This window comes from Eleginops maclovinus, chromosome 20, assembly GCF_036324505.1.
Source record: "Eleginops maclovinus isolate JMC-PN-2008 ecotype Puerto Natales chromosome 20, JC_Emac_rtc_rv5, whole genome shotgun sequence".
NCBI classification, from domain to species: domain Eukaryota; kingdom Metazoa; phylum Chordata; class Actinopteri; order Perciformes; family Eleginopidae; genus Eleginops; species Eleginops maclovinus.
Window position 1 is genome coordinate 4,291,792 of NC_086368.1, and position 13,902 is coordinate 4,305,693.

Sequence of the window (13,902 nt, forward strand, 5' to 3'; positions counted from 1 at the left end):
AGATGGAAATGGAAATAATAATAATTCTAAGAACAGCGGGTCCATGACATCAGTGTCCATGCTGCTGTTTTCAACATGGAGGTGAACTGACTTTATTTTATTGTCGTGTGCTAGATCTTTTATTGAATATGTCAGTCTTCTAATTGTTTAATCCTGTATGTTCCGAATACAGGATTAAAGCAGCAAACTTTTAGAGATGCCACTCCTGTTTCGGTCCATTAGGTGTCCCTGTTGTGCTTTCTATGTTTATTTAATTTCATCCATCAGGAACACTGCAGAACCATTTGAGCAGAAACTCTATGTTCTCAGGTTCCTCAATTATAATGACCTTCATACAGTTCAAGAAATATATTGCTGAAGTATCAAAATACTAAAGTACAGAATAACAGGGTTATTAGTATTCATATAACATTATGATTGACTGTTAGTCATAAGTATATTTATTATATGTTGGTGTATACTGCAAAAATGACATGATGAAAAGAGTTGAAGTTGTTTGTACGCTGCATTAATATCTTTCCTTATTTTCTATTGTTGCTAAACTTATTTTATTACCATCTAAAAAAAAGTTGTTGCGGTCCTGTAAACATAAATGATATAAATCAAGAAGACACTTGACACACGAGAATGTCCTATGAAGTCATAAAAGTAGTAATATTTTAAGAAATATTATTCATTATCAATCATCACTTGAGAAACGTGTTCTTATGTCATTCACGGGAGCACGATCACTGTCACATTAGCTGACTTTAAAAATATAAATAAATAGTGTTTTTTTCCAAAAATGTAGAGATCATGTTCAGCGTTCTTGAAGAGGAATTCTTAATTATAAAAAATCCTGGATCTCTGCTTACTGGGAATTGTGATTTTCCACTTTTGATGTCCATGCTAAAGTCCAGCTTGTCATTACATTATTACTGTTGCGACAAAGCCCCCCTGCATTGTTATCAGGTTCTACGTCAGTGTACTTGGTACTTTAACCTCTCCTGCTGCAGCTGCTGTTTGCTTCAGGCTTTGAATCACGCTCTGCCCTGACGCTGCATGACAGACTTCACTCCGCTGCTCACGTCACTCAAGGAAACATTTCACAAAGAGAGTTCACTAAACCTGAAGTATCGCAAATACTGCATGACCTTTTTTTCTCTCAGAGAATTACATTTTGCAAGAATAACAATAACAATACTCTGTTATATTTCAATGTAGGAGTGGAATCCAAATTGTTGTTTTTTCTGTCCTAATCTGCACTGACACATTTATTTTTATTCGTCATAAACTGCTGAAAATCTCTACACATAATCTCTTTACATAATCAATTAATCATGCAGGTAATTTCAGTAGGAATGCCAAAAAAACAGACGAATGCTGATGAGAATACTGATAAATGGAAACATGCTTTCCCTTGTAATAGCAGAGAACATCAAATCTAAAATAAAATGCCAAAAACCGGGGGCATTATTATTATTATTGTTATTATTATTAATAATAATAACAATAATAATAATAATAATAATACGTTTTATTTAGAGGCACCTTTCAAAACACCCAAGGACACCTATATGACTAGTCCAACTTAATACTATTCTCCAAAGTGACATGGCTAATATTATGCCACTATAGAGTGGTTCAGGAATCCTAAAACCTGGAAATGAATCAGCATTTTACCACTTCTGGTTCCCTCGTTTCAAAGTTATTGATTTTTTAATTCGTTATTGGTTAGATGCCTGAAATAGGTCTGTAGAGAATATTAAGTGTAGTTGTTCAACCTAAAACACGTCAGTAAATACCCCACTGGTGAATCTCTAAAGCATCCATTATGATACAGAAGTTACTAACAAATGGCTAAAGGACACGACCAAACGCCATCACGCTGAAGTCCACTGTAATTTTTATGGACCCACTGTACTGTACTTTGAGGCTTCGGTGCCTGTCTGTACTACATATAAACATCCTGAGTGTTATCTCATCACAGAGATAACTGTTCAACTCTTCCTTCCTCCCACCGTATACCAGTGATACGAGATTATCTCTAGATATGACACAGACTACAAAAGGACTCTTGCACCTCTAAACTCAAGCCATGTTCTCATATGGACTCTGGATAATGTCTGAAAAATCAGGTTTGCACATTGTTTGGAGTTTTCCTTTCACACATGTTGCACACAACAATGCTGTTTCGCATACAACTGTACTGACCCTTGTCATTTTAAATGCAGTTACATTGTAAACTATGGCAAAATGCAATTAACTGTAGTACAAGGATTCTGTAGGGGAGAGTGGGGTAAGATGAGGCAACTTTTAGTTATGGTGTCCTCAAGGCAACGAACAATGAGAAGTCAACCTTTACTTCAGGATGTTCATCACAATGAAATAATGCATCTATCACAAAGGGCCATGAAAATATGACTTCTGAAAAAAACTGGTCTTGTGGCTTAACTTGCCCCATTTAAGGGGTAAATTGAGCCATCTGCAGGTACATTGACCGATGGACTTCTTCAAGTTTATACCTGAGCCAGTTCACAACCTTTCTCTGGAGTAAGGCCATGGTTCTGGTCAGCCAGTTTTTTGATGTGGTCTGAAGCTTCTTCTCTCTTCCGAGTGAAGACCCTCTCCGCTTTACCTACGGGTTTCACTTCCTTTCCTTTTCTTCTTCATGTATCTACGCAGGGTTGACCTGTCAGTATTTCAGTTTTTAGCCACTGCTCTGATGGATTTTTCCAGAAAAACTACATTGGGCCCCGGCCGTGGCGCAACTGGCTGGGGCACCTGCACCGTACGCCAGTGACCCGGGTTCGATTCCCGACCCGTGGTCCTTTCCGGATCCCTCCCCGAATCTCTCCCACTTTCCTGTCACTCTCCACTGTCCTATCCGAATAAAGGCAAAAAGCCCCCGAAAAAAGAAAGAAAAACTACATTGAAATAGTATTTTATACTGAAGAGACTTAACTCAACTTCAGTGCCTCATGGGGGGTTAAGTTGAACCACTGGTTAAATTGACCCCACAGCATGTGGCTCACTTAGCCCCACAATCACTTTTTGGGGAAAGAAACTGTCTGGCTGAGCCATTTATGCTAATCTTTAGCTCAATGATTCACATGGTTTTACACCTTGCTAAATAACCAACATGTACGATACATATTTCAGACCTGGATACATTTGCTTTGACAGAACAGTAATTATACCTGACATGTTAAACTCTTTACCATGTGCTTCTTAAATTATATCACAAATGACACACTGATGTTCCAGTAATCTGTTCCTGAAAATGTCCTCAGCAGACAGGGAGAGTACAGAGAGGCTGTATTCAGTTTGGATTGTCGTCTTTATCGTTTGATAAACACAAGGCCTTTACAAGTTTAAAATGGCAGGGCTTACGGATGAAGTTAGCGACATTAACAAAACCTTACTCTATATCTGAACAATTTATTCAACTTTGGGAGCGTATAAAATAAATCAATAAATATGATTAGATAACCCTAGGTTAACCTGTAAACATCAGTTTCATCCAATGGCAGATCACTGGCTGATAATTTACGACATTGGTATTAGTTAGTGTGTGAATGTGGAAGAAATGGGCTATACATGTATATACTGTACAGATATATGGAAATGGACCAATTTATACCATGTCAGCCTTATTTCAAAGCAAAAAGATAAGCTTTGCTGTCTAGATAACTTGAAACTTACTTTAAAACTTCTTAAAGGAATATTAATATAACATTTTAGGGATCAAGCTTAGTCACTTTATTTCAGAAAATACCACACCAGCTACTTGGATTTTCCTTATTTTCTTTAGATTGCACCCCTCATTGCATTTACTTGCAGCTGAAAACTTGTTTGCAATGTTGTAGTTTAACTTGGATTTAAAAACAAATGTCACCATAAATCTGTTACCTTTTATAAAAGACAAAGCTAACCTGACCTCTATAAGTCTCTCTTTAACGTAAAGACAAATGTGAGAAAAACAAGAGAGTGTTTGAAGTTTAGCGGGGGGGGTTAAAGATCCTCAGGCTGTTTATGACTGCTGACTGTGGCACAAGTGTCTGTACAGTATATTGTTCATAAAACACTGAAGCAGAGGGCGTTATGTAACTGGAGGTGCCACGACGGTACCATGCAGGCTCTTGTCGGTTCTTTGTGTTGTGCAGCATCGAGTCTGAATCCAGATCGGGATTGGCTGCTGCATCGGGGCTGAGGTCGAGTTAAGGCGTAACGAGGCACTTAAACATCCCCTGATCAGTGTTTCAAAGCATGGCTGTAAAAGGAAAACAAAAAACTATTCAGGAGAAATGCATCATCTTTCAAAACCATCATTTGGAGAAATATTTCCTAATTTTTTGTTTTGACATAATATGTTTTGACTAGTTTCCTTTCAGACAGAATACAGTCTTATTTTATGATTTTTTTCATTAAAACACACATTATTTCTCTGGATATTAAGCATATCATCAGCCACTTAACAGAATAAATACATGATTTAAAACTACAGTTGGCATTATCCCTACTACTTTTTACTACTACTAAATTCAATACTGTTAACTTAACTGTTTACACACACACACGCACATTCCCCTGTATGACCTTTGTCACAAGGCGAGCCCCCGATGATCAGCCAATCAGAACGAGGCGCTGACCACATCACACATCAACCCCGAACTTACATCAGAGAGTGATGACGGTCAAAGTTCAAAGAGTGAGAGATAATTCATAAAAATAAGAATTCATATTTCAAAATTGATGGTCAGAGATTATACTGCATGAATTCATCAAACGTGCAATATTCAGATTCAGAATATTTAATAAATTAATTATTGCTTTACTAATCCACGAGGGAAAAGCAAAGTTAAACGATGAAATAAAATAACAGATAATAAAAAAATTTAATGAAAAAATACATATAAACATAAAAAAGTGAAGTATAAAAATGTGCAATATATTTATATATAATATATATATATATATATATATATATTGCACATTATATATATATATATATATATATATATATATATATATATATAATTATATATATATTTATAAATGGGCATATTACCAAATATCAGTGGTGTATTAATACCACTATGAATCAAAAAGGAAGCATTGAAGATTTGGATGAAATAAAACCACACTGTCCTTACACACACACACACACACACACACACACACACACACACACACACACACACACACACACACACACACACACACACACACACACACACACACACACACACACGATCACTCTGGCATTTCCTTGCATGACTGATTGTATTACGGAGGGGCATAGTGGCCTTAGTGCTGAGGTAAAAACTGTCTGTCTGTCTTGAACAAGTACTCAGATCTTAAGCAAAGTAGAAAAACCACAGCAGAAATACTCTGATACTAAAATGAGTCTTGATGCTGCGCAGCATATTAGAGATGTCACAGGTTAGAAAATAGCAATACAGTTCCGATAAAAAGGGATATAATTCTGCAAATTAACTTTTTTATTTATATTGAGGTGTCCTCTATTTTTTTTATAAATATTTTTTAAATATTTTACTTAATATTCCTTTACTGAAAATGTTACTTACATTTTTGTGTTAATGTAATTGTCTTTTTATTGCACATCTAATTGTAACTTTAATGTTTATATAAATATTTTCATTTATCTTTATTTATTATTTCATTCTAAAATAGATGCAACTGTCCCGAAACTACATTTCCTCAGGGACAATAAAGTATTCTGATGGTGATGACCGGCTACTCTGCAGCGCTGGGCAGAACCGGTTCTATGACAAAGACGTTACGTCACGCTGATAAAAGATTCATTGTGACACTGTGGTTTTTAGATCAGCATGGAACAACAGGTTCATGCAAATAGCTAAGAGGACAAGCCACCTCCTACACCCCACACAAACATCTCCCCCTCCTCTTGAGGGACATCCCGCGTATAAAGAGAGAAACTCTCTCAGCAGATACAACTAGCTCAGGAGAAACAGTCCTCAGCTCTTCTGAACAACTTCTTCTGCTGAGGCTCAGCTGAAGAGTCTCTGCTGTACAGACCGCTGAAGGTAACCTGACGCCTGTGTTTCCACTGTGGGTAATGTGAGGAGGGCATCTGATGATTGGGGATGTGGGGGGGGGGGGGGCAGCAGTTTTTTTAAATTAACGTTTAATTCAACTTTTAGTGAAGCAGACTGTGATCTCAGATCTCAGGGTTATTTTTCATTTTTATTTGCTTTTTTTATGATAATGTTGACCTGTGTGTACACTGAAGAATGCTCTATAGATAAAATGTACAATTGATTTATTTTATTCAAACAATGTTCAGTATAAAAAATAATATATCACCTAATTGTTACCAGGACTGTAGTAAAGTGCACTATAATACTCAAAAAAGGACAGGAAAGACAAAAAACAATGTACAGATTAAACGTTTTAAGCATGTTTTATTGTATTAACATATTCTCTTCCATCCTTTTATTTTTCTATATCCATATTTATTCCATTCTTTTTTCTCCTTCTCTCACCTCTTCCATCACCTCTCCTCTCTGTTCTTCTCCACGTCACATGTTGCTAACTTTTCCCTGACTCTTCCTCATGTCAACTCTTCCTCTGCTTTACATTTTCTACCTCTATAATCTTCTCCCCAGACTTCTACTATTCCTCTTCTCTCTATAGTCTAGCTTCTAGCTCTCCAGAATCCGGCACCATGCCTCCTCAGCTCCCCTCTCAGAACCAGAGCAGCCCACGGGTCCTGCAGGGCGACCTCAGCGCCCTCAGCCCGGCCCTGAAGGAGTTTGTGGATGTGAACGTGAATCTGTGTCAGCCTGACGCCCTGCACATCTGTGACGGCTCCGAGGAGGAGAACCGGGCTATCCTGACCCAGCTGGAGGAGCAGGGCATGATCAAGAAGCTCTGCAAATACGAGAACTGGTAGGTCGGATTAAATACAGGTGCTTCTGAAGGGGTCTTTTAAAAGCTTTTCAATGGGGGCCACAACGCCAAAACATCAGCAATTTTTAATTATTAATTTATCACAGTGGATACCAAAAATATTAACAAAACAACACTTACTTGTAAAGTAACAATAACATCATTTAGTAGTTGAATTGAGCTCTCATTCTAAAAGATGTTACTTATATCTTAAACTTCATGTACCGGGAATACTCTTTTATACATTATTTATTTTTTCTAATTAGAAAAACAGCTTGTATTTGTAATATATGTGTTCAGTAGTGTTACTAAGAAAACTATTTCCTTTTGAGGTACTTTCTATTTTATGTTGATTTATACTCCACATGAAGATAATGTATTTGTATAGCTTTGTTTACTTTAAAGACACTGATAAGTAATACAAAATATGGATTTTACAGCTGTGGTGGCTTTTGTAACAAAGACAGTGTGAACCCAATGCAGTTGGCAGTTAGCCTGGTCTTGTTGCTGCTACAGAAAGTGCATGAGTAAGTCGTCAGCAGCTGTGGAAATAAACAACAAATGTAGAGTAGGTGTGAAAGGTCGGAATTCTGACAAACCAGTAAATCCAGATCCTTCAGGACGAGCAGCAGCTGTCAGACAAACATTCAGGTGGAAGAGGAGTCAGGTTAATGAAGCAATTCTGTTTCATCATACTGCAAAAAGATTGAATCCAAAATGTGATCCATCTGGAATAATAATCCTTTCGAGGAAGATTTAAAAAACGCATGGAGAAGGCAGATGAAAGGTAAACTAAAACAATGAATATAGAGGCAAGCACACAAAAATAAGTTAACAACACAGTGGTTAAAACAACCAAGGACACTTCCACATGTTGACTTGTGGACAACAAATCTACCTCCTGAGCTACAAGTTCTTATTCAAACAAAAGAACAACATACAATACATCAATCAATGTATCAATCTTGCGAACATATGAAAGTAAGTTAAAAGTCTCACCCTTCTCTCTTATTCCTCTTCCTCCTCCTGCAGCTGGTTGGCAAGGACCGACCCGAGGGACGTGGCTCGTGTGGAGAGTAAGACGGTGATTGTGACCCAGGAGCAGAAGGACACAGTGCCCACCCCTGTGGACGGAGGGGTCAGCCAACTTGGACGCTGGATGTCCCCTGAAGAGTTCGACAAAGCCGTGGCTCAAAGGTTCCCCGGCTGCATGAAAGGTAACACGGAGAACAACGTTTAAGCATACATTTTAACCAGACAGGATGAACGAGTGAATAGAGGCACAGATCTCACAGACAGGCCTAAATGTTTAAGATACCCCTACCCAAGGTAGAACAAAGCACAACCTGTTTCTATATGCTTTAATATGTGTGTAAATTTGGAAATTGATGATTAGAGAAGAGTATTTTACTGTTAATCTGGATGATTTGGATCCTGAAACTCAACATTTTATATTTCAGCTGTAGCACAGAAGTGAAACTAAAAGAAATATTTCTTCTCTCCTCAGGTCGTACCATGTATGTGATCCCCTTCAGCATGGGTCCAGTGGGGTCCCCCCTCTCTAAGATCGGAGTGGAGCTAACAGACTCCCCCTACGTGGTCGCCAGTATGAGAGTGATGACCCGCATGGGGAAGTCGGTGTTGTCCGCTCTGGGGAGCGGCGAGTTTGTCCGCTGTCTGCACTCCGTCGGCTGTCCTCTGCCACTTAAAAGTACGTCCACATCACCAAAACAACATACGTTTTTTTGCATTTTTGCATGAAATTGAAATTAACAAATTGATTAACATTAAAGTTGTATCGTTGAAGTTCCACCAGTACACTAAATTAAGCTTTCCTCTATTGATGCTATCCCCTGATTAAAATAAACCCCTTTGTCTTCCAGAGCCCTTGGTGAACAACTGGCCGTGTAACCCCGAGCAGACGTTGATCGCCCATGTCCAGGACAGCAGGCAGATTGTCTCATTCGGCAGTGGTTATGGAGGAAACTCCCTTCTGGGGAAGAAATGCTTTGCTCTGCGCATCGCATCACGCATTGCCAAGGAAGAGGGCTGGCTGGCCGAACACATGCTGGTAAGACCTGAAAAAAACCTCACAAATATATATATATATATATATATATATATATAACATCTCACAACAGTCTGATAATCCGAATGTTTCTCCTGCTCAGATCCTAGGTGTCACCAACCCCGCAGGGCAGAAAAAGTACATGGCAGCAGCCTTTCCAAGCGCCTGCGGGAAGACCAACCTGGCCATGCTCAACCCCACGCTGCCCGGCTGGAAGGTGGAGTGTGTGGGAGATGACATCGCCTGGATGAAGTTTGACGACCAAGGTGAGGGACTCAAGGCTTTGGGAAGCTAATTTTTCCCCTTAGCGATGATAAGATTACAATAAAAACTAAAAGGGTACTCATAGAGCGCGGACCTCCTACAAGGTCAAAGTGAATCTCTGATGTGTTTCCCTCCCTGTAATTTGGATCCACTTCGAAATGTAATGGGTTCTTTCTTGGCCAATGTTGTACCATTCCACCAAATGTAATAAAAGTCGGACTAGTAGATTTTTCCTGATCCTGCCTAAGATACAAACAAACCAACACACTGAACCAGAAAGATAACCTCCTTGGCAAATATAATAATAAAACAAACCCACAATTCTGATACTCATTATTTGCATTCTTCCCTGTCCCTGTCACTAGGAAACCTACGTGCCATCAACCCTGAGAATGGCTTTTTTGGAGTTGCGCCCGGCACCTCAGCCAAAACCAACCCCAACGCCATGGAGACCATCATCAAGAACACAGTGTTCACTAATGTAGCAGAGACTAGCGATGGTGGCGTGTACTGGGAGGGAATGGACCAGGAAATTCCTGAAGGAGTCACCATCACTTCCTGGAAAAACAAGCCTTGGAGCTCAGAGGATGGTAAGAGTTTTTAACTTACTCATTTTTTTCTTCTGTGCTTGCAGAAAACACAAGCATTGCAAATACTGTAGGTAGGATTAGGAAAGTCAACACTAACAAGGATGTTAATGAGCAGGGCCATTGTTTAGATGATCCAATCTGTAGAAGTGCACTCCTGTCGACCAAAGGTCTAAGATAGCTTTTGTGTTTTTCAAAGAAATCACTGAAGAGATGCAGGAGTAGTTAGCAAACTGGTGTTTGAAAGATCAACAAGACAAGCTAGAGAACATCACACACGTTAAAGGGCAAGGATGTAAGAATGTTGGGAAATAAAGTTTACCCTCCTGTCACTCTTTCTCTTTCCAGGCGAACCTTGCGCTCATCCCAACTCTCGTTTCTGCACTCCAGCTGGGCAGTGTCCCATTATCGACCCAATGTGGGAATCCCCGGAGGGAGTCCCCATTGAGGCCATCATTTTCGGAGGACGTCGGCCAGAAGGTGAGCAAAGACAGAGAAAGTACGCGGTGGGATGAATGAATTAATAAAAGGGAAGGATTGAAAGAAGATGCAATGATATATCTACATAATATGAATCTAATAATTGACTATTCCTCCGTTCAGGTGTCCCTCTGGTATACGAGGCTTTCAGCTGGCAGCACGGTGTTTTTGTTGGAGCAGCCATGAGGTCAGAGGCCACCGCTGCAGCCGAACACAGAGGTCAGTATCCAAACGTTCTAATGACCACTATTCAATGCATTTTAGGGAGTTTACTCACCCTGAGGACATTAAATGTTGCTTGATTGGACATTGATTAGCCTTAAAAAGAGATTAAATCTATGTTTGAGTAGCCTGCCTAGAAACTGCATACACTGGATGCATTGATGTGCGAGACATATACCAATCTCTACTCTTTGTCCCCCTTCCTTTCTGCAGGCAAGATGATCATGCACGACCCCTTCGCCATGCGCCCCTTCTTCGGCTACAATTTCGGCCAGTACCTCTCTCACTGGCTGAGCATGGCCGACCGCCCCGGTGCCAAGCTCCCCAAGATCTTTCACGTCAACTGGTTCCGCAAGAGCCCCACCACCGGATTCCTCTGGCCCGGTTTTGGTGACAACATCCGCGTGCTGGACTGGATGTTCAGGCGTCTGAATGGCGAGGCCGGCGCCATGCCCTCTGTCGTGGGCTACCTGCCCTGCTGCGATTCCCTGAACCTCCAGGGCCTGAAGGAGGAGGTGGACCTCAACGAGCTGTTCTCCCTGGATCAGGAGTTCTGGCAGAGGGAGGTGGCAGATGTTAGGAAGTACTTCACCACGCAGGTGAACGACGACCTGCCCAACGAGGTGGCCCGGCAGCTGGAGCTCCTGGAGCAGAGGGTAAAGCAGATGGAATGAGGGGGGCTAGCACTTTAGCAAATCCGGAGTAGCACATTGGGAATTCTACAACCCAATTTTATTAACTACAAATTAGAAATTCTATAATGACTTATTACACATTCCAGATCAAACGTTTATTTATTCAAGACCTACATATCATGCAGTCATTCGAGTCTTACAACTTCAGGAAAAAAGGAACAGTTTGTGATCAGATAATTGATTTTAATTTTAAATGCTTTTGACTGTTTTTAATGTTTTCGTAAGCTAGAAATCTTCTAACCTTTCCCCCCAGCAGCAGTAACAGTGCACAGAAACATTACAGTACATCGAATGTTGTAGACAGGAGACAGAAGGACTTGTTGATATGGGGATGATAGGGTAAATTCTATGAACTTGCAGAAATTGTAGTGTACTCACTATGCTAACAGCATGAGAGAATCAAGTGAAATGTCTCCTCTCCATTGATTAATTTGCTGATTTAACAGCTCTATGTTTTAAACTGTTGTTCTAATGTATTGCCCTACTGTATTTCTGAATTCTACTATTTAATAGTAACTTATTATGAGCGCGCACATCACACTGTCATTGCCATGAGGACTTGTATAGAGAAATGAGTCCATGTTAGCTCCAGTGTTGTTAAACCCTCTAACAAAGGGTAAATGTATGTTTTGTGTTCCTGTTTTATTCTTATTTTATTTTTATACACTGTTGGCTTATTTTGGTTCTGTTTTGTTGCAATCTTGAGACCCAAAGAAGTTAGAAGACATTAAAAGTATTGTCAAGTATTAAGTCATGTTGCTGTTGTCATTATTTCATGTGTCGCTGACGTCAGACATTTTGTTAAGATTGAACTGCTTTGTCGACTTTTTTTGCGGATCTTCCTATTGTGTTCCTGAGCTGCGTTTCCCTTCCACACCTGCTCTACATCAGCCTCGTTACTCTTTTCCTGCTCCCAGAGTTCTCCTAATCCACTCATTCTTCTCAGCTGAGTTTAGTTTGTATTAAATAATCACAACAGAGCCGGCCAGCTAACCAATCAGAGCAGACTGGGCTCTGGTTTCAGACAGAGGGTGAAAAAAGGTGCTGCAGCACAGGCAGTATGAGAAAAATAAAGAGCTTTTTGAACAAAAAAGGTCCCCTATTATGCTACTTTTCAGGCCCATATATGTTTTTTGTTGCTCCACTATGACATGTTTACATGCTTCAATGTTGAAAAAGCGCTTTATTTTCCTCACACTGCCTGTGCATAAATGATCACTTTTCACTCCGTCTGAAAACGCTCTGAAGAGCCCATGCCCCCACCTTTGCAAAAGCGCACTCTGCTCTGATTGGTTAGCTGGCGACTCTGCTGTGATTGGTCAACCGCAGAGAGATTTGTCAAATGTCCCGCCCCTGAAAAAATGATGGATTATCAGTAATCATTTCACAGTGACACAGAGACACCTGTAGCCTGACTACGTCATACTCACGATTCTATTCAGAAAGTGAGTCTGAAACTGATCCATAGAGCTTTGATTATGGGGCGTGTTTCAACCTAACCAGGAAAAAAAATGCCTCTTCGCTCAATTGGATAGACCTACAACCAATCAGAGCAACGTAGTATGTGACGTAGATTAAGCGACACACACTTGTTGTCAATGGAACTCATGTAGGAAGCACGGCAAAAACATCTTTTCTATCGATAAAAGCCTTTATCGCGTTGCTCTGTTCGTCTTTCAAAATGAATGCAATGTTGAGATCCTGTAGAACAGACTCGATGGCAGAATCTAAACATCCTCGCCCTGTTGATCATCTGTCCATCATCGTATAAAGCCCGCCCTGGCAATCTGATTGGTTCGACTGTCGCAAGATTGGAGATAATGTTTCCCCAACGGAGCAGAGCCAGACCGAACTTCCCAACCGAAAATGTTATGGGCGGGGCTAAGTTCGGCTGGCACCCAGGCTAAGACACCTGATTAACCTTCAGCAGCGTCTGTATGACCTTCAGCAGCGTTTGTATGACCTTGAACACAACTTTTGATCCCAAACAGCAGAGACTGTTTATAGCTATATGACCCTAGGTGTCACCAACCCCGCAGGGCAGAAAAAGTACATGGCAGCAGCCTTTCCAAGCGCCTGCGGGAAGACCAACCTGGCCATGCTCAACCCCACGCTGCCCGGCTGGAAGGTGGAGTGTGTGGGAGATGACATCGCCTGGATGAAGTTTGACGACCAAGGTGAGGGACTCAAGGCTTTGGGAAGCTAATTTTTCCCCTTAGCGATGATAAGATTACAATAAAAACTAAAAGGGTACTCATAGAGCGCGGACCTCCTACAAGGTCAAAGTGACCTACAACCAATCAGAGCAACGTAGTATGTGACGTAGATTAAGCGACACACACTTGTTGTCAATGGAACTCATGTAGGAAGCACGGCAAAAACATCTTTTCTATCGATAAAAGCCTTTATCGCGTTGCTCTGTTCGTCTTTCAAAATGAATGCAATGTTGAGATCCTGTAGAACAGACTCGATGGCAGAATCTAAACATCCTCGCCCTGTTGATCATCTGTCCATCATCGTATAAAGCCCGCCCTGGCAATCTGATTGGTTCGACTGTCGCAAGATTGGAGATAATGTTTCCCCAACGGAGCAGAGCCAGACCGAACTTCCCAACCGAAAATGTTATGGGCGGGGCTAAGTTCGGCTGGCACCCAGGCTAAGACACCTGATT

At 40.6% G+C, this 13,902-nt stretch overlaps 1 protein-coding gene across 1 annotated transcript; it reads left to right on the forward strand.

Annotated features, from left to right (window-relative positions):
• The first annotated feature begins 5,937 nt into the window (after positions 1-5,937).
• pck1 (phosphoenolpyruvate carboxykinase 1 (soluble)) lies at positions 5,938-11,981 on the forward strand. The gene is made up of 10 exons (XM_063911684.1): positions 5,938-6,050; positions 6,633-6,915; positions 7,948-8,132; positions 8,423-8,626; positions 8,799-8,986; positions 9,087-9,249; positions 9,613-9,837; positions 10,183-10,314; positions 10,438-10,533; positions 10,750-11,981. The coding sequence occupies exons 2-10, from the start codon at positions 6,692-6,694 to the stop codon at positions 11,208-11,210; spliced, it is 1,878 nt and encodes a 625-aa protein (XP_063767754.1). The 5' UTR covers positions 5,938-6,050; positions 6,633-6,691; the 3' UTR covers positions 11,211-11,981.
• The last annotated feature ends 1,921 nt before the right edge of the window (positions 11,982-13,902 follow it).